The sequence below is a fragment of the Chenopodium album genome, chromosome 24, assembly GCF_948465745.1.
Source record: "Chenopodium album chromosome 24, dcCheAlbu1.1, whole genome shotgun sequence".
In the NCBI taxonomy this organism is placed as follows: domain Eukaryota; kingdom Viridiplantae; phylum Streptophyta; class Magnoliopsida; order Caryophyllales; family Amaranthaceae; genus Chenopodium; species Chenopodium album.
Genome location: NC_137857.1, coordinates 29411016 through 29434043, shown reverse-complemented (window position 1 = coordinate 29434043; position 23028 = coordinate 29411016). Strand labels below are relative to the sequence as shown.

The 23028-nt window shown below is 35.3% G+C and overlaps 2 protein-coding genes and 1 non-coding gene across 3 annotated transcripts; 2 read left to right on the top strand and 1 right to left on the bottom strand.

Moving 5' to 3' along the window:
* Positions 1 to 316: 316 nt before the first annotated feature.
* LOC145610780 (F-box protein CPR1-like) lies at positions 317 to 1271 on the top strand. Its single transcript, XM_081666074.1, has 3 exons — positions 317 to 322; positions 614 to 1105; positions 1212 to 1271. Exons 1-3 carry the CDS (start codon positions 317 to 319, stop codon positions 1269 to 1271), a joined length of 558 nt encoding a protein of 185 aa, XP_081522200.1.
* A 17923-nt stretch (positions 1272 to 19194) lies between these two features.
* Positions 19195 to 21480, top strand: LOC145610779 (uncharacterized). The gene has a single exon (XM_081666073.1). It carries the CDS (start codon positions 19195 to 19197, stop codon positions 21478 to 21480), a length of 2286 nt encoding a protein of 761 aa, XP_081522199.1.
* On the bottom strand, positions 19579 to 19685 carry LOC145612787 (small nucleolar RNA R71). Its single transcript, XR_014106709.1, has one exon. It is a non-coding gene; the product is annotated as a small nucleolar RNA R71 (small nucleolar RNA).
* Positions 21481 to 23028: the final 1548 nt, after the last annotated feature.

The following is a 23028-nucleotide window of genomic DNA, read 5'->3' as shown; positions in this document are numbered from 1 at the left end:
TAATGTGGTTTCTGAGTTATGTTGGCTTCGAAACTTGCTTTTGGAGTTACATTGTCCGATTAAGAAGGCGACTTTGGTTTATTGTAACAATGTGAGTGCAATCTATCTTTCCGGCAATCGGGTTCAACATTAACGAACAAAGCACATAGAGTTGGATATTTTATTTGTTCGAGAAAAGGTAGCCCGGGGTGAAGTTCGGGTTCATCATGTTCCTTCTAAGCACCAAATTGCGGATATTCTTACAAAGGGGCTCCCTCGTGTTCTTTTTGAAGATTTTAAAGATAGTCTAAGCATCCGTCCTCCTCCAGCTTAGACTATGGGGGTGTGTTAAGATATATTCACAATATATCTTTAGTCAATGTAAATATTCTAGTTACCTTGTTTATAGGTTGAGTATATTTTGTAATTAGCCCTTTCCTTATTTGTAGCTTAATTAGTGCCTTGAGTTAAGGCTACACAATTGTATATATTGGCTGGAAATTAATGGAAAGCTCACGGATTAAATTCCTTCAATAATTCCTGGAAATGTGTCGAAGGAATTCCGTACTATCTTTACTACGGTTACTATCATGGTGTTCTTGTTAATGAGGGTTTACATTATGTTGTTACTCAGGAGTCGCATTCTGAGTCTCTGTTTATTGCTAAATTTGATCTTGCGACTGAGACTTTCTCGCTTATTGGATGCCCGAATTATAATGAGAATCTTATGAGTATGTTTAGTTCGACGTTTTTATTGATTGAGCTAGGTGGGTGTTTATGTCTGATGATTAATTCGTGTCGTTTCAATGGTAACTTGTTAGATGAATTCGATAATAGAGTGCTTGTAAATGCTGAATTGTGGGTAATGAAGGAGTATGAAAACAAAGAGTCTTGGGTTAAGTTGTTTTGTATTTCTCACCCGAAGATTGTTGGGATTCGTAAATGTGCTAGGGCTCTTGTTTACTCGAAAGATGGTAGACGAATTTTGATTGAGATCGATGGTTTGGAGTATGGTTGGTACTATTTGGAGTTAAAACGTGTTGAAAGAATTGCAGCTCATGGGCTACCAACTGAAGGTTTCACAACAATTACTTTGTTGGGCAGCCTTGTTTTGCTTGAAGATAAGGTGATTATTGAAAGGAAAACCTTGCCGAGGAATAACAAGTTGAAGTAAGCAGGCTGTTTAATAACTATATGCACTTTTATTTCTCTGTTTTTTCAATTGCTTATAGGATATTACCTTAATATTGTGTTTAAAAGAGATGCCTTTAGCTCAAATCTTTGCCAAGTGATAGTCGTAGACTCGTAGTATATTTGAGTGGATCATGTTCAGTTCATTTATAACCTTGCTGTAATTTGCAAGCTAGTACATTTCGATTTTTCATTAGGACTTATATGTACTATGTGTAATATAACTATAATCTCCATTACAATTTAGAAGTATAGAAAGTAGATGACATTATTGTACATTCCCCCATCTCATCATAGTAATTTAGTTTTTTTCTTGAAGCTATAATCATTTGAAGGTTTCATATGGAGTATGTTCAGAAATCTTTTATAATTTGATTTTGTGTGTGTTTTTCTGCCATCATTAGAATTTAGTATGGAGTATGTTTAGAATCTTTTTATTGTACATTCCATCATCTCACCATAGTAGCAGTTTTATACTTTGTATTTTTGTAATTTGGTTCTAGAGAAAGAATTGCTATCATTTTGGAATACATTTTTTTTATTGAAGTAATAAATGTTCTGAATCTCTCCCTTCTTTTCTTCAGAACTGTTGTTGATAAATTTCTGTCTAAGGGGTTCAAGCTGAGGCTATGAACCTATCGAAGACGCTACTGTTGGGACTTTGTTCATGACTTTAATTTAATGTAAATATGATGTCTTCTCGCATGTATTGATTTGAATTCTATTTGCTTGACTACTTCATTATCATTTGAAATCAACTGTATGTGTTATGCCCTTAAGTTTGAAAAGAATAATATGACTTTTTGGACTAATGTTGGCTGAATGTTAAACAGAGAATCTGAATTTTTATCTTTTTTATCGACCTATTTATAAAGAATGTGTATTCATGGGCCAGCCAAACGAGGAAATCCAAGTTCATATCAGATATAAACAAATGTTGTTTATATCAGGGTATGTAAGATATAAACAACATTTGTATTTATTTAGGGACAAGCTACATACTATAATATGCAACCATTTTTTTTATTGATAGTACTGTAGTGTTGATGTTTTCTTTTCTAAATTTGGTAATTAACTATGTACTCTTTTTATTGCTCGTTGATTAATTATGGTTTTTTTTTTTAATCTAGTGTTATATAGAATTTTTGTTTATTTTTATTTTAATGTTATTAATTAATTTATGATAAATTTAAAAAATTATAATGTATTTATGATGATAAATTGATAAAAGAAAAAAAAAGCTTAAAAAATAAATCTAGACGCTTTTTAATGTCTACATAATTGTACATTTTCAAATTTCAAAGACTTTCCCGCCATACCTTAGGCTGACACGAATAAACGCAAGACAAAAAAAAGCGTCGCTAAATTTGATTATGTGGACAGTAAAAAGCGTCGCTAAAATACTACATACATTTGGGATAATGCGCGAAATACGTAATTTTCGACGCTTCGTATATTATTTTGGACAATAAAAAACGTCGAGAATCCCGACACTTTTTTGTGTCCCTGAAAAATTTTCGACTCATGGATTTTCGACGCTTTTTTGCAGCGTCGAGAATTTATTTTTCGACGCTTTTTAGCGTCGAAAAAAGGGCTAAAAAGCGTCCAGAAAACGCGCGTTTTGTAGTAGTGTTTATTGTTGTCATGGTATTATTATAATTTACTAACAATATAAAAAATTCTTTCAAGCTCTTTGATAAAAATAATTATGATAATTAAAATCTGGTCTTCAGAAGTCCCTCGAAGCAGACTTGTGGATGTCTTTCTACCTAATATTGCTCGATCTTCGCATGGTTTTAAGTTGCTTGATGGTCTTGCTAGTTCTGATTATGGTTTTGGAGGTGAGCTTGTGATGTAGAGGATGACCAAGACCATTGCGCTTATGGACAAGGTTGCTAAGCTTGATAATCCTCAGTGCAAGCTGTTATTGCTTAGGGCATGTACCAAAATATCTAAATTCTACGTTACTTTGCATACTTATCCTCTTAGTACTTTAAAGGCGGCTCAGTTCACATTTAACGAGGCTCTTCGATCTTCCTTGGAGCATATTGTTACTGCTTCGGGGCCTGGGTTTTACGATTGGCAGTGGCGGCTTGCCACTTTACCATTTGCATTTGGAGGACTTGGTATGTATTCCGCAGGTGATGTTCGTAATCATGCTTTTCTTGCTTCTCGGGTGGATTATAAAAAAGCTTCTACGAAATGCTGACATTGTTGGTCTTAGTCGAGCCTTTAAGGATGCGTTGAGTCTATTTAATAGAACGGTGGAGTTTGACATTTTGAGTAATCCTAGTGAGGTCGCTGCCCTTAACTCATGAAGAAATTGGAAGATATATATTTTGACAAAGGTTACCGCTTCTAGAGAATCCACCTTTTCGTTATCTCCTCAACAATCAGCATTGTGGAAATTGCAGCAAGGAGATCACAATTCTACTTGGCTTTGAGCGGTTCCTATTTCGGGTTTGGGTCTGATGATGAATGCAAAGACTTACCGATGTGTGTTGTGCTACCGATTGGATGTTCCATTGTTCAATGTCTCTACGCCTTGCTCTACTTGTTAAAGGGTTTTTACTGAGAATATTTTCGATGATCACGCGGTTTCGCGTGCTGGTATGGTGGGTATTAATCATCAGCACAATATTGTTCGAGATACCTTTTGTTGATGTTAGCGATCGATCTAGAATTTCTGCTAGAAAGGAGGTTGACATTGGGTTGTCCAGAGGGAACGATGAGGCCCTCAAACCTGCAGATGTGTCACTTTATATCTAGGGATCGTGGTCGTGATGTCTATGTTGACTTGACGGGGGCTTCTCCTTTGACCCAATATGGGCTATCTGGCTTTGCTCTTAGATGGGTTGTGGCTGTTGCGACTCGTCGTAAAGGTTGCGTTGCTGAAGCGGATCCAGAAGTTCTCGAAAACTCAAGACATTGGGGTACATACAACTGCTCTTATCTTCCATGGGGTAGAATTTGCTAGAGCTAGAGCAGTGGGGATGATTCTATGGTGTCATTTTTTAAAAAATGACACCATAACGTGATGAGGTGTCATATTATGATTAGTCCTTTTTTATTTATTTTTAAATACCTAAATATACTATACATGTATGTATAATTGTGAATACATGTATTATTCTATAGAAATACATAATTATAGTTTTATAAAATCTATTTCTATCTTAATAAAATCATATTCAAAAAATAAATTAGAATTACAATTTAAAAAAAAAAAAATCATCATTGTTCTTCGTTGTTTTTCATTCATGATAGTTTTGATTAATGTATAATCTATTCGCAACGCAGACCAAAATTCGGACCAAAATTCCGTCCAAACCCCATCCAAATTCGGGTATCGTTTAGGGTTCGATTGATGATTTTTTTTATTAATGTAAAAATCACTTTATTTAATAGTTTTGAGAATGGAAAAAGCCTTAGGAGTGTGTATTATGATGATATAAAATGCAAAATTTTCAGTTTTTTTAACGTCAATGGATAATGAGGGTTTGCTCTTCAATTTAGAGTTTGAGTTATTTTTTCGCACTGTTTGATCCGGAATTATGTTTTGCGATTTATGTAATATGTTTGTGATTAGGTAATTACCTGTATTTAGTTAGGTCATTACCTGTATTTATTTAGGTCATTACCTTAAAGTTTTAGTTATATTTAATTAGGTTATTACTTGTAGTTGGAATATGCTTGTGTGTAAGGCATTCATTAGTACTCGTACTAGTTTTGATCATTAATTAAAAAATTAAGTTTTATGTTTTTATTAGAATTTGCTGAGACATTCATATTACCTAACAATTGTGTTAGGTAATCACAATTTCTACGCTAATCGTATAACAAAAAAATGATTTAAGGAATTTTTATCTTATCATTTTTGCAAAAAATATTTATGGTATCATTATCATATTATATTTTGAAAAAAATATTTTTGAAATTTTTATCAAATCATTTTAGTAAAAAAATATTTATGGGATTATATTATTATCTTATTATATTTTGGAAAAAATATTTTTGAAATCTTGGGCATATAAATTAGTGACTACAATTTTGGGATTTCCTAAATTAGTATATTGTTCTTTGTCAAATCCTGCCATGTTCATAAGTAGATTTCCTAAAATATTTTTGAAATTTTTATCATATCATTTATTTTTATTTTTTCACATTCAATTGTAGAATCATAAGTAGGTTAGAGAATTAATTATTTTGGTCATCAATGAATGATCAAATTCTATTTTTTTTGAAGACAAGATCAAATTCGATATTGTTATTATCTATATTTCAATCTACTTCACTAGAGTATTTATGTGACCTAAAGTTAATTTCATTATGTAAGGTGATGTTATTGAGTATGTGAGTTGGGATATATTCTAGTTTACCTTATTTTCACTTAATTTTAGGTATAATACGTTCAAATTAGTTCAAATCAGCTTAGTTCAAATAAACTAACTTTGATAAGGGTTACCTTTGTACAATATTTAAACTAAAATAAGTTTTAATAAGGTCTAATAAGTTTAAAATCAGTGAAAACCATATGAATAGAACACACCCTTGCTTTGTTGTTTTGATTAGTCTATAAAAAAAATAATGGTTCTCGCCCTTTACTTTAGCTTTGACCATTGAAGCTCAGTTATGAAATGGCTTGGCAAACCAAAATTTTAATTGTAGTTACAAAATTAATGATGGAAATTAAAAGCTGAACTGATTGGAGCTTAACTGAACTGAAATTAAGCTGAAGTGAATTGGCCCTAAATACGAAAGAGATTAGCTTGAAAACTTAGTTATTATTGGAGTTGGTCTTAGCCTTCCCTGTGTACGTCTATCCTAGTTGAAATAGATGTGGGGATGTGGGGATCGGATAGAGGGTGTACAATTTAGTTTCATATAGAGTGTCTAAGAGCAAGATTAGCAATGACTTTTTTTGTCCCATATCACGTTACAATTTTAAGGTTTTTACTATTGTTCAATTTTTATACGACTATATTTAGGATAAGGAGTGGCTATCCTTCCTAATTAATTTTTTTTAAAATAAATTATCATCATAAATGGTATGGTACAATACAAATTATCTTTACCCTGATACCTCATGAAAATAGTATAGTGCACCCGGGTGCACCATGCGCATGGTGCACCCGGAAAGAACATTAGGTATATTTTAAAGAACATGGGAAAAAAAAAGAACATACTAGCGTTGGAAAAAGAACATGCTAGTGTTTGAAAAAGAACATGCATACTAGTGTTTGAAAAAGAACATCTTGTGTTTGGCAAAAGAACATGTTTGTGTTTGACAAAAGAACATGTTTGTGTTTGACAAAACATATATATGTTTGATAACATGTTTTTCAATAATACAAAATATGTTCTTTTTGGTTCGTATGTTCTTTAAATTTGGCTCGTATTTTAATTTTTTTTTTTTTTTTTTTTTTTTTTTTTTTTTGAAAAATGGCTCGTATATGCTCTTTAAGGTAATGAATTCTTTAACGTATGTTCTTTAACGTATGTTCTTTAACTTATGTTCTTTAACGCATGTTCTTTAACTTATGTTCTTTTATATTATTTTAAATTTTGAAATTTGAAATTTAATTTTAAAATGAAATCTTGAATTATTTTTAGTTGAAAATAATTTAGAGTGAGAAAAATAAAATTATTATGGAAAGTTAAACTTTTGGAGAGAGAAAAACTATTTTTGGGAAACTGAAATCTTTGATAGAGAATTTTTACGTTAATGTGTTATTTTTCATGAAATTTATTAATAAAGTTTTTATCATGTTCTTTGTGTAATGCCTTTATGTTCTTTAGTAATGCATGTTCTTTGTTAAAAACAAACATGTTCTTTTTCAAGAAAATAAATGTTCTTTTTCATGTACCTAATGTTCTTTCCGCCTTTTTTTTTAACCGGATGCACCATGTGCATGGTACACCCGGGTGCACCATGTGCATGTAAACCCTCGGCTACACCTGTTGAGGTGAAACCGAAGGACAGTTCTACAGGCTCACCTTGTGCCGATCCTTCATTGTATCGCAGTCTTGCAGGTGCCTTGCAATACCTCACATTCACTAGACCGGATATATCATATGCGGTCCAACAGGTTTGCTTACATATGCATGATCCAAAAGAGCAACATATGGCCGCTCTCAAAAGGGTCATTTGGTATGTACAGGGCATAGTTGATCATGGTTTGCATCTGTATCCGTCTTCTATTTCCTCTCTTGTCTCATATACAGATGCAGATTGGGCCGGGTGTCCAGATACTAGACGCTCCACATCTGGGTATTGTGTATATTTGGGTGATAATTTGATTTCTTGGTCCTCGAAACGTCAGGCTACTCTATCTAAGTCTAGTGCCGAGGCTGAATACAGGGGCGTTGCTAATGTGGTTTCTGAGTTATGTTGGCTTCGAAACTTGCTTTTGGAGTTACATTGTCCGATTAAGAAGGCGACTTTGGTTTATTGTAACAATGTGAGTGCAATCTATCTTTCCGGCAATCGGGTTCAACATTAACGAACAAAGCACATAGAGTTGGATATTTTATTTGTTCGAGAAAAGGTAGCCCGGGGTGAAGTTCGGGTTCATCATGTTCCTTCTAAGCACCAAATTGCGGATATTCTTACAAAGGGGCTCCCTCGTGTTCTTTTTGAAGATTTTAAAGATAGTCTAAGCATCCGTCCTCCTCCAGCTTAGACTATGGGGGTGTGTTAAGATATATTCACAATATATCTTTAGTCAATGTAAATATTCTAGTTACCTTGTTTATAGGTTGAGTATATTTTGTAATTAGCCCTTTCCTTATTTGTAGCTTAATTAGTGCCTTGAGTTAAGGCTACACAATTGTATATATTGGCTGGAAATTAATGGAAAGCTCACGGATTAAATTCCTTCAATAATTCCTGGAGATGTGTCGAAGGAATTCCGTACTATCTTTACTACGGTTACTATCATGGTGTTCTTGTTAATGAGGGTTTACATTATGTTGTTACTCACGGTTACATCATGTGCATGGTACACCCGGGTGCACCAACCATAAATTATGTAGGTTGGGAAAACAAATAAAAAAGAAAAATCCCCTGAAATGTTATCCTAGTAAACCTTTTGATATATTTTTTTAACAAAACATACATTTTTATATAGACAACAGGTAACAACAAAAAATTAAAAAGGTCTGTACTCCTAACAAGATTTTTATAAGCTATTCAAAAAAAAAAAAAAAAAAAAAAAAAAAAAAAAAAAAAAAAAAAAACAAGATTTTTATAAACGCTTTTGATGCACAAATCTTATAAGCAACCGTTTATACAATATTTTCATAAACATTGTGTGTATGTTTAGGGCCTGTTTATATTTACTTAATTTCAGTTCAGTTCAGTTCCAATCAGTTCAGTTCAGTTCAGCTCTTAATTTTTCCTCTCACATAAAATATTCATTTCAGCTCAATTCAGTTCAGTTCAGTTCCAATCAGTTCAGCTCCAATCAGTTCAATTCAGTTCAGCTTAGTTCAGTAAATATGAACAGGCCCTTACTTGGTTCGACGTTTTTTATGGCATTAACTTTGTTTTAGGTTCTGACCTGTTTCCTTCAAAAAAAAAAAAAAAAAGGTTCTGACCTGTTAATAATTTGGTTATTTGTTTGGAATTATTTAGGTTTTGACCTGTTAATAATTTGGTTATTGCCTATGATAATTTTCAGTTGCTTCAGATCTATGTCCTCCTGTTCTGCACTTTTTTTTTTTTTTTTTTTTTTTTTGAGAATTATTACTAATACTTCGTACGTAACACTAATTCAGTGAAAGTTTCATTCTACCAAAATATAACAATAATATAATACTCCGTATATGGTAAAAAAATTTAAAAAATATTAGCTGGTAATTATCTTGTATATGGTAAAAAAAAAATATAAATAATTATTAAAGATTTCAGTTACAATAGACCGTTTTTCTATATTTGTGGAAAGATATTGGACGCTTTTATAGGCATTACTGTTTTTTGTTTTTTTTTTGAAACCAGTTATAGGCATTATTTAAGGAGTATTAATTTGTGGAAAATATATATACCCAATATATTATTATAAATAATAATGAAAACACTTAAACTTGATAATGGCAAATAAAAATTGAATGAAAAGTGATTAACAAAGAATTCTAAATAAAAATTCCCTAATATAAGATATGCATTTGTGGAAAATATATCATATAATAGTGTACAATGATAACAACAAAATATATTTTTAATAACCCCTTCCAATAAAAACAAACCTCCACTTAACATTCTTCCCAAACACAATCTCAGAGAAGTGTTGAGCGTATATGGTACTCCATATATGATAAGTATGGACTAAATTTATTCTTTGTAATTTTGGTCTAATTACAAATATATAAGTATATTATTTATTTATTTTTAATTTTGACAAAATATAAGTATATTATATTAGAGTGAAAACTTATATCCTAATTTAAATTTTTGTTAGGTCCATAATATAATAAGAATTAATACTATAATATAAAAAAGACTGTTTTCTTATGTAATGACCAAAGATAGTTTATGTTATTACCTAACCCACAAACAACTTCGAGAAACTTGAGTACATTTATTGATTCAACAGCGGTTGCGGTAGTTAAAAAAATGCGACCACTTCATCTTCTACAAATTTGATACTTTTTGTTCTTTGACAAAATTGCACAATTTAAGTCCACATAAATCATATTTTTGAACCATCTAAAGCGGAATTCGACATTTGCATATAATTATGAATGCAGATGTTGTTGAGATTTTTTTATGAACGAAAAACTAAAGTAAAAACTGCAAAAAACAAAATGCAAAAACACAATTGCTTTCGAAATTTTATCACGATTTTAGCAATTATTTGCGAAATTATCAACAATTAACAATGAATTCGGGAATGGGGGGCTAATATATGGTATGATTGATGAACGATGAACGATGATGAACGCTGATGAGTGATGATGAACGATGACGAGTGATGATGAACGATGAACGATATATATGATGAACAATGATAATCGCTGATGAACAATTTTGACGTAGGTGATGAACAATGATAAACGATGATGAAAAATTTTGACATAGATGATGAACGAATTTAATTTTTATTATAAAAAAAGTTTTTCATAATTTATAATTATGTATTTCCAAAAAAATACATGTATTAAAAAGAATACAAAAAAAAAATACAATTTTAATACATTGTGGACATTAAAAATAATTCAAAATGATAATAAAAATACAAAATACGGCCCAATTAGATTTTGCCACATCAGCAAATTGTGGTGTCATTTTTAAAGAATGACATTGTAGAATTTTTAAGAGCAGTGGTGGTTCATATTGTATCTAGAGGAGTGGAGGCCCATATTGTATCTTGGCTTCCCACTAATTTTTTGTAGGTTGTATGATTTGTGTGCTTTTGAGATATAATAATAATAATAATAATAATAATAATAATAATAATAACAATAATAACAATAATAATAATAATAATAATAATAATAATAATAAATAAAATATTCAAAGTAATACCGGAGAACGCCCCGGCCGAACACTAGTTAATATTTATTTGAGTGCATTTTGTTTCGTGTAGTTTGGTAGAATAGTAGTATAAATAGATGATAATTGGTGTTCTAAGTGTTCATCCACATCTAAAAAGAGCAAAAGAAAATTAAAGAAAAAAAAAAAAGAGCGAGCATGAAGAAGCAATCGATGACATCCACTTCTAAGTTGGTTCTACTAGCAGTTCTTGTGCTCACTATCTCTCGTATATTTTCTTTCCCTTCCCTCCCTGCTCTTTGGTTCTAATATTCTTCACAAAAATAAATTGACTTGATTAGTGTGTAAAAAGAAATATTATTTTACATGTTATGTTGATATTCTTAATTAATAAATTGGTTGCAATGGTATTATACAGGTACTATGATGGGCACGGTGCAACCAACAATTGAGACAAAGCCTCTAGTTATGAAGGCTATGATACAAGAACTTGGAAATGAACGAATTGCTGAATTTTACATGAAGCAAATAATGGCAGCAAAAGAACAACTTTGGTTGGACGAACAATATAATCCAACAAAATGTGTGAGACGAGGATCGGCTTGTCGCACTACAGCAGATTGTTGCAAAAGTCTTCAATGTGCCAGAATATCGGGAGTTTTGGGGAAGTGGTGCCAATAAGATTGCGGTGTCTATGCTGCATGCAACAGCTACGGTAATCGAAATATAAATAAGTGAAGATCGATCGGAGTTACGTTGTCGTCAATGCTTAGAACGTGTTTGTAGCTTTTTAAGTGTAGCTTGTTTTAAATTTTTAGAAGGGAGGGAAGTCATGTTAGGACTAATAATGGTGAGTTTGTTATGAGCTAGGTCTCATAATTTATGCTCATCTTCGTATTCCATCCTAACATAGCTCGTACTTGTATTGTGTAATGTTACTTCTGTTTTATGGGATGCTTAGCTTTGATTAAGGTACTTTTATTTACTTTATCATTTTTGTCAACAATTTACCTCTTTTAATTAATTGTAAAATATAACATTATTGCTCTAGAGATGTCAAATCAAGTATTCAACTCAGATATAGGTCAGGTCATGTCAAATTTCAGGTCAAAATCAAGTCAGATCATTGGTCGGTCTAATTGGTTCGATTTGAGTACAATTTGATTTAAATCAGTTTTGTGTTGAGTTCAAGTTGGGTCAAATTAGTCCCGAGTTAATGTTCAAACCGGGTTAAATTAGGATTCAGGTTGAGTTCAATTCTGTTAAGATCAGGTTTGGATGTTGAATTTTTCAGATCAAATCAGATCGGTTACAATTCAAACGAATGGTTTTGTTTAATTCACTTCTGTTTGGTTTTGACACCTGTACCTAATACGATATAAAGTACATAATTTTAGAAGGGCATTTTCCAATTAGTTATTTACATATTTTATAATTCTTTCTAACTGATAACTTCAAAAAAGTTAGCAATATTAGCTATTACTCCAGTTCATTAAAATAATTGAACAAATCAACCACAAACGTAATATTGTAAGTTTGTTAAAGAAAGATGAAGGATCTTACTGAACCAGTGGATTATGCTTCCATCATTTTAGCTGAGTGGTTTATCATTCATTCTCTATTTAAATAGTAGTGCGGTACATTAGTTTGTCGGGGTGCATGTGAATAAAAATCAGTTTTAATCTGCAATTATATTGTTTTTCGGACTTAGCATTTGTTTCTAAAACTATCACTCTTTTTGGTATGAGTTATGTTTATGCCAAATTTCGCCAAAGGGCGTCCTAAGGCTGGGACGTACGACGGTTAGAGTAATAGATTATAGAAAACGTAAATTAAAGCAATAAAAGATAAGGTATTTGATGACGCAGAAAACCCAAATGCGGGAAAAACTGCGGGTGGGTGCAAGACCACCGATTCACTATGAAAAATAGATGATTACAATACTGTGAGAGCTTTTGGGTTAAAATGCTAAGTAGTACGAGTGAGTTGATGCTAATTGATACAAATATTCTACTATTTATACTCTAACATAATAGGTAAATTAGGCTGGAAAGATAGCCGTTGGGGAGGCTTCAAACGTCTCCCATGATAATAGGGGACCGTTGCCTGACTTGGTCTCGTAGCTATCCCCTTGATACCTTTGAATTATCTGGGGAAAGATCCCATAAGAATAGGGGAAGCAAACTGCTAAAGCGGGATATTCTTTAGGACTTAGTCAAACCGAGATTTCAGGAATACACGTCATACTTGCTGATACATCGTCCCTTTGGTCATACGTCTTGTCGTGCGTTGAGACGAGCCTAAAAATTAACCATAACAATTTACCCCCAATTGTTGGATTGATCGTGGGAAGATCAAGAAAACAATTAACTTCCCACTAACCCACTAATTTGAAAAACTGCCATAACTTCCCTCAACCACCTGCATAAATAACTGTGCCTAACTAATTTCTACACGCTTCCCCCAATTTCTCATTCTCTCTCTTAAAAATTCCCAAATCAATTTCTCAACTCCGTGTTGAATTTTCCGGTGGTTTACTCGGATTTCGGCCACTTCTTTAGGTAATCTTCTCTTATCGAACTTTGATTTCTTCTACATTCGTAGTTATCGTATGACTAGGAAGCCGAATTTACTTTAAAGAACTAGATTTTCACTTAGGGTTTTAGAGAGGGGTGAAAGTAAGATTGTGGGAGACATGGCTGACAACGAAGATCCTCCAAGTGACCTCGGCGAAGGCGATGTCCCGGCATTTATTGCTCTAGCTGGGCTCCCTGAGTGCGCTGTGATCCAAGTCCCTTCGGACGAGGAAAGACCAGAGGATTGTCCAAAGGACCATGTCGTGATGTATGAGTACCCTTTTAAGCTGGGGTACACTATCCAATTTGGCCGTCTGGCCAGATCTTTGATGAAAGTTCTTGATATTGGCCCTGGACAAGTGATGCCGCAATTCTGGAGAGTGGCTCATACCCTTGAGAAGGCTACAGGGGATTAGAAAGACCCCTTTAATTTGTCTGATCTTGTTTATGCATACAAGCTTTCTTTTTCCAAGACGAATAGATGTACATTGGTTCTAAAGAGAGGGCATCCTGCCTTGGTAGAGCGAGTAGGGGTGAATGATCGTGGCTGGAAGTCACGCTATTTATTTGTAGATAGGGAATCTCTGGGTGTAGAAGCTAGTTGGATGCGTTATGGTTGGCGCGACGGAGGTATTACTTATATCTTCTATCGCTTAAATTGCTCAATTCGTTTTGACGTGGTTCTTATGGCTTGTTTTGTCGTAGAATTCGACGTCTCAGTGGTCTCACCAGGGAGGAGCAGTTTGAGGAAAGTAGAGGCTGTTCTGAGCATTCCGATTGCTAAACGTACCTTTGAAAAACCTAGTACCACAAAAACAAGTGAAGGAGAAAAAATGGCTGCTGGTAAAAAGACTTACTTTGATTTTTTCCCTCGTTTTATGTTCTGACTATTTTGGGCTAATTGGTAAGTTTATTCTGTTTTAGATTCTTAATCAGGGAAGTCTGCCAAGATGTCGTACGATGAGATGCTTGAACGTGCTGCGAGGAAGAAGAGGAAGCAGACTTCAACCAGTGTTGAGGACGTGGTACTTGACGTCTCTCTATCAAGACGATGCCCAGTCCTCCTCCAAATATTCCTAAGGCGCCTAAGGATGCTGACTACGTGGTCCGCGTCCCTTCTGATTTTCTAGCTGGCGCGTCAATGTCTTCGTCGCTTTGGCCTACCGCGGAGAAGTTGCTGTTTCCTGGTTCGGCTGCTGCTGCTGTTGCAGCGCTGTTGCTTTGTTGTTTGATTTGCCTTTTCCCAGCAGCTCCTCGAGGTGACCTTTCTTCAAGAGGAAGGCGATTTCCTTTCTTAGGGCGTTGCAGTCTTCGGTGCGGTGGCCGTGATCGCCATGATAGTCGCACCACTTGGATTTGTCCTTTCCTTCGTCTGGCCTGTCACTTTTCCTCGGCCAACGAGCGACATTTCCTAAAGAATGCAGGGCATTCACCACACCCCCGATGTCGACGCAGAAGCCGTATTCAGCGATGTCGGGGTATGCGTCGGCATCTTGCTTCTAAGACCTGTCATCAGAACTTTGACCAACGTTAGCTTTAACATTATTCACTGAGTTTACCTGACCTGGCCTGTCATAGGGTCTACGACGCCAGTTCTTCTTGTCGTTGGGTCTCCTTGAGACTCTGTCATTGCTGGGGAGTGGTGAGGGTTGGAAGCCCTTTCTAATGGCGAGGTCGTCCTCCAACCGCATCTGCGCTAAGGCGCGAGTCCTGACTTCTTCGAAGGTTGTGCATGGATACTAGGGCGACGGGGTTTGTTACTGCGGACGGAGTCTAGCTCCTTTCTGAGCGTCTCTACGGTCCTCTGACTTTCTTCAGCGATTCTGGCGTTCTCCACTTTCTGCTGCTCGAGCTCCTCTCGTGCCTTGCGGACTTGCTCCATGAGTTGCTCGATCCTCATGTTCTCTTCAGATGACACCATGTTGGCAGGATGTTTTCCTAGGGAAATCGGTTGTTTTTGGAATTTTTCGAGGTTTATCTAGTCGTCGGCCCCACGGTGGGCGCCAAATTGTTTATGCCAAATTTCGCCAAAGGGCGTCCTAAGGCTGGGACGTACGACGGCTAGAGTAATAGACTATAGAAAACGTAAATTAAAGTAATAAAAGACAAGGTATTTGATGACGCAGAAAACCCAATCAAATGCGGGAAAAACTGCGGGTGGGTGCAAGACCACCAATTCACTATGAAAAATAGATGATTACAATACTGTGAGAGCTTTTGGGTTAAAATGCTAAGTAGTACGAGTGAGTTGATGCTAATTGATACAAATATTCTACTATTTATACTCTAACATAATAGGTAAATTAAGCTGGAAAGGTAGCCGTTGGGGAGGCTTCAAATGTCTCCCATGATAATAGGGGACCGTTGCTTGACTTGGTCTCGTAGCTATCCTCTTGATACCTTTGAATTATCTGGGGAAAGATCCCATAAGAATAGGGGAAGCAAACTGCTGAAGCGGGATATTCTTTAGGACTTAGTCAAACCGAGATTTCAGGAATACACGTCATACTTGTTGATACGTCGTCCCTTTGGTCATACGTCTTGTCGTGCGTTGAGACGAGCCTAAAAATTAACCATAACAAGTTATTCGACTCTTCAACTCCGTAGCTCTAGTCATACTAGCTTACATAAAAACGAGATTTTAATCTAGCCTATATTTCAACAGAGAAATGTAAATCATGAACATATGTTATAACCTCAGTAGATTAGGAACACATTAATGCATACGCAGATACTCATAATATTGAGGACTAGGAATCATATTACCTTGGTCATCAGGCACCTCAGGTGACGGAACCTGTGCGGAGCCATCAACAAAGCCAAATAAATTATTATGAGATTTTAAGAAGCTAATGAGTTGCGTTTTCCTATTGACATGCTCTTCTAGAGCAGAGAGTTTGACAGCGACCCAATTAGTGACATCCAAGGTCGGTGGACGAAAACAATAAAGCGGAGGCGGTGGTGTCAGCCCTAACGCCAAGGTGTACTGCGGGATTGATGATGATGAGGACAATTGACCAAAACCTGGTGGAAATTGACCAGGAATAAAGGAGTGTTGCTGATGTGGAAGATGGTAGGCCATAAAAAGGCACCGAAGGACTAGCGGCGCCACCAGAGAAAGGGAAATTTCGGAGAAGCGAAGGTGTAAGTTGCACCCCTTTAAACGTCACACTAGAGGAAATAGGAACAAGGGTCTCTCCTACTCCAGTCGTGGAAAGGGAACGACCGGAGAAACACCACTAGACGGTGTGAATGGCGTAAACCCAATGTCAGCCGGAGCCGATAGACCAAAAGAAGTAGGTGGCGGAATGAATGACACTAAATGACATGTGTCGCTATGTACCACTATAGTAATGTACCGCTATGTATCACTAATTTTATTAATTAAATATTTTACTATTTAATATTTGAATTTTTAAATAGACTTCAAATCTAGCTTAGTTGGTCAAGTTTTTCCTATCTTCACTTGAAGGTATCATGATCATTCTTCTTCCAAATCCCATTTTTTTTTCTTTTCAATTATAGTGCTTTTTCATTTAAAAAATTTATTTTACATATTATTTAATTTGAATAGTAACACTTAGCTTTTTTTTTTTCTTTTCCCTTCTCTAATTGACCAAAATATGATAAAATTTTATTTTCATTTCAATTGTCTTAATTATTTTGCTATATACCATACACAGAGGGATTTAATTCTCACAAACTGTAATAAATGAGCATTTAATAGTGGGACGGAGAGAATATTTATACACAAATTTTTTTTATGTGGCTGACACACCGTGTGGCCGAGGTTACTTGAGTTATTCGATCAGGTTTTACTCGATCAGGGGTTACTTGAGGGGTTCGGTCAGAGGTTACTCGATCAACGGTTATTTGGTTAGGGGTTACTCTATCAGGGGTTACTTAGCTTAGCTTGAGGGGTTCGGTCAGGGGTTACTTGACCCATTAAGTCATCTTGACTAGAAAGGATGTGTAAAGCACCACAATTTTTATTTTGCCACATCCAATTTATATGTAATGTTGTAATATAGCTTATGTAGGATTTGAACCTACATCTATGTACAATGGTGCATTGCTCTACCATTTGAGCCAATAAGCTTTCAAATTCACAATAAGTTATTCAATAGAAAATACTACAACACAATTTGAAGAGAACAAAACTAAATATCCACATGATAGGAAATTGATAAGCTAGTACAAACCATGTCACATTGATAAGTCGATATTATACCGTTATTCTTGGGTTATTTGGAATGCGTTTACTATAGAATTTCAACTTATAGTTCGTGTTTTTGTATGTTTTATCCAAGTTGGACTCGATTTCTTCTATTCGGGTTGTTTGGTTGTTATATTGTGATTTCAGGATGAAATGGAGCATTTGGAGTGATTATGAGCATGCCACGACATTTTGAGGTGGATTGGAGAGCTTTGCTGGAGTGATAGATGATGATTGATGGTAATGCTACATGGCCGTGTACCATAAGCTACATGGTCGTGTGATTCTTCCATCCACGCTTACATGCTACATGGCCGTGTACCCTTAACTACACGGTCATGCGATAGTTCCAAGTATGAATGTTTGCTACACGGTCGTGTACCACGAGCTACACGGTCGTGTGATTCCATCACCGTATGAAGTCCGCCTACACGTTCGTGTACCTCTAAGCTACACGACCGTGTACTTATATGATGAAATTTGAAGATCAAGTATAGGTCAGCTACACGGTCGTGTACCCATCAGCACACGCTCGTGTTCGTGTGCGCAGAAGATTTATTTTCTTTATTATTTTATGTTTATTTTTAGGTTAGTATAAATAGGGGTTTTAACCCTATTTTAAAACATCTAGTTTTTATTATAGCTTTTTCCATTCTACGTTGTTTTGTGAGAGAACACATAGAACTCCATTGAAGCATTCTCTTAATTCAATTTCAAGTATTTCTCTTTCAACCTTAATCTCTTTAATTTCCTATTGTTATTATGTTTTCTTTAATTATTTTTCTTGTTATTTCTATTATCATGTGTGAGTAGTTTCATAATCTAGGGTTAGGTTGAACCCTAATATGGATTGATGTGTTATTTGATTCCCGATTCCCAATTTGATTAATTTATAATTCCTCTTTGTTAGGGTTGGTTTTATTATCAATGATTAACTAGAAATAGTATTATTGAATGTGATTAGGTTTACAACGAAAGTTGATTCTTAATTGATATTAGAACCCTAATTAAAAGTTGGAGCTTTTATGCATGAAAATAGCTAATTGTTCTTGCTAGAACTTATAGGATGTCGTTCTCAATGTCTTTAATATGTATGATTCCATGAAAATAGGTATGATTGAATGTTAGGGAAGCTATTAGTTGATCGAAAGAAACTCTTAGTATTGTTTTAGGGAGCATCTGTCCTGTGGAATATTTATTGATTTAATTGAGGGAAAGGGATTGTTCTATTGCATTGATTCATATTAGTGGGGATACTTAATCTTAGATGTTTTTAGTTATTGATTAATTTCTTATTATTGTCATTTATTGCTTATTGGTTAATATTGTTCTAGTTTGGATCTATCGATATTGATTGGTTACTCGCTTAGTATTTATTTGAGTCTATTTAATTAGTTGAACCATAGTCTCTTGGGATCCGACCCTTACTTTCCCGTCTACATAGTAGTGGTCTTGTTAGGTTATTTTTGTTAGGTACGCGACACGCTTATCAAATTTTGGCGCCGTTGCCGGGGACTAACGGTTTTTATACTAGTTACTTGTGATTCGTTTTTACTAAGCTTTATTTGTTTCTTCGGCTATTTTCTCTTGTGTTTTTGATTTCTTTGCTTTTAGTTCTTTGTTGCATGCAAACTCGACGTTCAGGGTCAGACGATCTAACACCACTTGATTATGAAATCGAAGCAACTGCAAGGAGACGAGGAGGTAGAAAAAGAAAGAAGAATCAAAACAAAAGAGACATGGGCGATCCAGGAAATAAATCTCTTTTAGAGTATGGAATTCCTGATACAACAACTGGACTTCTTTCTAGTATTGTCAGACCACCGGTCACTGCTCAGAGTTTCGAATTGAAGCCTCAGTTCATACAGTTCATCTCCAATGATTCTTTTGCGGGCTCACCTAATGATTTCCCAGTGAGTCACATTGATAGTTTCTTGGAGAAGTGTGACACCATGAAGCTCAATGGTGTCACTGATGATGCTATTAGACTACGCCTTTTCCCTTTTTCACTACGGGAGAGAGCTAGGGAGTGGTTACGAGATGAAGGTATTGGTTCTTTTGATACGTGGGACAAGCTTGCCAAGGCCTTTCTAGTCAAATTCTTGGGGCAAGAGAAAACCGCAAAATTAAGGATCGAGCTATCTACTTTCCATCAATCTAATGACGAATCCCTATATGAGGTATGGAGAAGATTTAAACGATTGCAAAGACAATGCCCTCACCATGGTATTCCAGAGTGGATGCTGATCCAAACGTTCTATAATGGTTTGACCTATGAGTTTCGCATATACATTGATGCTGCGTCCGGAGGTTCTATCATGACGAAGAACCCAACTGGTGCGAAGGATTTGATTGAGAAGATGGCGGCTAATGATAATTACCATCCAAGGGGACGAAATGCTATCAACATAGGTAATAAACATGATGTTGATGCTTTAACCATGTTGACTAGTTCTGTGCAGGCACTAACTCATAAAGTCAATCAACTTCAAGCCGAGTCCCCTCGACCCTCGATGGAAACTTGTCAGATGTGTGGATTGCAAGGCCATACTGCGCGGGAGTGTCAACCTAATTATGATGGAATGACGATTGAGCAAGCTAATGCTTTTTATACCACTACCTCCACAAGGCCATTTGATGAAGGGTGGAGAAATCATCAAGGGTTCTCATACAAGAACACTCAAGCTATAACGAATCCTCCACCACCATCCGCTTTTCAAGCAAGGGCACCTTTCAATCATCAATCCACACAACCACCACCACCTCAGGCCTCAACATTTGATCTTGAATCAATTATGAAGGATTTTACTACCTCGCAAATTCAACAACAAGAGCTTATATCAAGGCAATTTGAGCTACAAGCAAAGCAAAATGAATATTTTCAAAACTCAATCCAATTGCTCACCGCTCAAAATAAGAGGATAGAGACTCATCTTTCTCAACTTTCACAACAAGTGAGTCATCTAACAACTCTTCAAGATCAAGCAAAAGTCCAGACAAAACAATGCAATGCAATTTTCGTGAAAAGTGATGAATTGACTATAGGAGGATTAGAAGAGAAAGCGTGCAATGTGGAGTCAAGAAAAGAGAAAAATGAGAAAGAAGGTCCCAAATATGTTGCTCCACAAGCATATGAGGAGCCGATGCCTTTCCCGCAAAGGCTTTCAAAAGCCGTGCTCGATAAACAGTTTGGAAAGTATTCTGAGACTCTTAAAAAGGTATATGCTACCATTCCTTTTTCCGATCTTGTAATTCAAATGCCTCAATTTGCAAATTTTGTGAAAGGAATTCTAGATCATGATCGTAATGATAAGAAATTAGAAAGTTGGGTAGTAAAAGAACAATGTTCTAATCTTTTAAATGATAGCCTACCACCTAAATTACATGATCCCGGTAGTTTTACTATCCCTTGCATGATAAACAAAACATATTTTGATAGGGTCTTGTGTGATCTAGGTGCTAGTGTTAACTTAATGCCTTCTTCGGTGTATGACAAATTAGGTTTGAAAAACCTTAAACCTTCCCCCGTATCTCTTCAGATGGCTGATAGAACTGTTAGACTTCCTAAGGGTGTAGTTGAAGATGTATTAGTTGAAATTGGTGAACTTGTCTTTCCTGTTGACTTTGTTGTAGTGGATATGAAAGAAGACCATAAGATCCCACTTATCTTTGGTCGCCCTTTTCTTGCTACAAGTCAAGCTTTAATAGATGTACCTAAAGGACAAGTGACCATTAGAGCTCAGGATAAACAAGTTGTGTTTAAGATTTTCGATGACCATAATTTTACTTTTGATGGTGGTACTTGTTTGAGAATTGATGCTACTAACCCTTTGGTTGATAACTGTGTTTCTAATAAAAATCTTGTGAGCAAAAATAACTATATTCCACCACATGATGGATTTAACTACATCAAAACAAAGTCGGATACAAAGCACATCAACTCTAATTTGAAGGAGTTGTTTGGAGGTGGATACATTAATGAGCAATGCCACGGAATATCTTCTCCGTGTGGTGATCCAGGTTGAGCTAAAAAAGGAGGTCGAGCTTATGACCTTAAACAAGCGCTAAATGGGAGGCAACCCATTCCCTTTTTTGTTTTATTTTCCCTTTATTTTCTATTTCTTGTTTTTGTTTTTGTTTTTCTTTAGTGTCTTGGGGATATGATGCGACGTTTTTTAGGGCGGTCCCAGCTCCGCCCTTAGGTATAATCCCTCCTCTGCCAGTAGGGCCTAGTTTTCGCTTTCTCTTGCTTGTTCTTATTCGATATATGTTCACATTGAGGACAATGATAAGTTTAGCTTGGGGGAGAGATTACTTTTTGCTTTGGGTTGTATATATACGACTATGCCTCAATGATGATATGTAATATATGTGTGATTTTAAAAATTGAAAAACTTGTTTTTGAAAACCCATTCACTGATTGGCTTGGGATTGAACTTGTTTGTGGTTAGAATGGTCTCCCCGCTCGACCAATATGGATAGCTTGAGTACCTATGTGAGACTTTTGAGCCATTATTGACTGGTACATCTTATTTCAGTCATTCTTTTCATGTGTGTTAGATTTTCCTTCCTGTAATTTGATTCTTAGATTTGCTTTGCGATTATTTGAGACTTATGATGCAACGTGGAAGAGTGATTGAAGTTCCTCTTAGATAATTAGAGCCAAAACTTCTTAGGTGTTTGATGCTTATTCTATTTTCTTTTTATTTTACATTAACTCTTAGGATGAACCAATTTAAGCCACGATTTCCCTTCTTTGACGCCTTACATTTTACGCCTTAGAGCCTTTTTGTAGGTTTATTTGATGGAGAATCAATGTATTAATTTATGCCCTGTTGAGTTGTGTTTGGAAAATAAAGAGAAAGAAAAAAGAAGTTAGAAAAAAAAAGAGCAAAAATGAAAAAATTTAGAAAAATAAGTTTGTGTATGCTCTAAGTTTCAAAGAAAAAAATAAGTTGAAAAAAAAAAAGAAAAAAAAATGAAAAAAAGAGAAAAGAATGTGAAGTTTTCATGAGAATTTGAGTTGGAAACCCATGAAGAAGAAAGAAAGACAATATTTGTCATGGAAATCTATGTTGTCTTGTGAAGAAAAGTGAGAATAAGGGCATCCTTGTATGTTGTGCGGAGGAAATAAGGTTGGTTTGAACCCGACATTTGGCTATGTATGTAGTGGGATTAGGACTTTTGTTATTTTTTAGCACCACATTCCCAAATGACGTCGTCTCACCCCATATAACCGAGCCTACCCTTATTTAGGATCTCATGACTTTCGCATCTGCATCATCGCTTTACAAGTGGAGAAAATCTATTAGCAAATCTAAAGAGGACAATTGCATGAAGTCGACGCGCATAATTGCGATTAGGATGAGTGATTTCTTATTCTAACCCTTGTAAACACATGAGTGGCTTGTTTGTTTTATTTTGCACAACTAAAGTGAGATGTTATTCATATATGACTGAGTTGGTTAGGGGAGATGTGTGGAAAGATTGGTTGTCAATTTCGAGTGCTTGAAGTTTATGGTGGTTTTATAATCAATGACTTGCATTTCTTGTTTTTCACTTGGTTTTAATTC

Excerpts from the sequence above, each read along its gene's own strand:
- LOC145610780 (XM_081666074.1), top strand. Across the intron at positions 1,106-1,211 it reads TTGTTTTGCTTGAAGATAAG|GATATTACCTTAATATTGTG; the intron begins GTGATTATTGAA and ends AATTGCTTATAG.
- LOC145610779 (XM_081666073.1), top strand. The coding sequence starts at position 19,195 with ATGGGCGATCCAGGAAATAAATCTCTTTTAGAGTATGGAATTCCTGAT.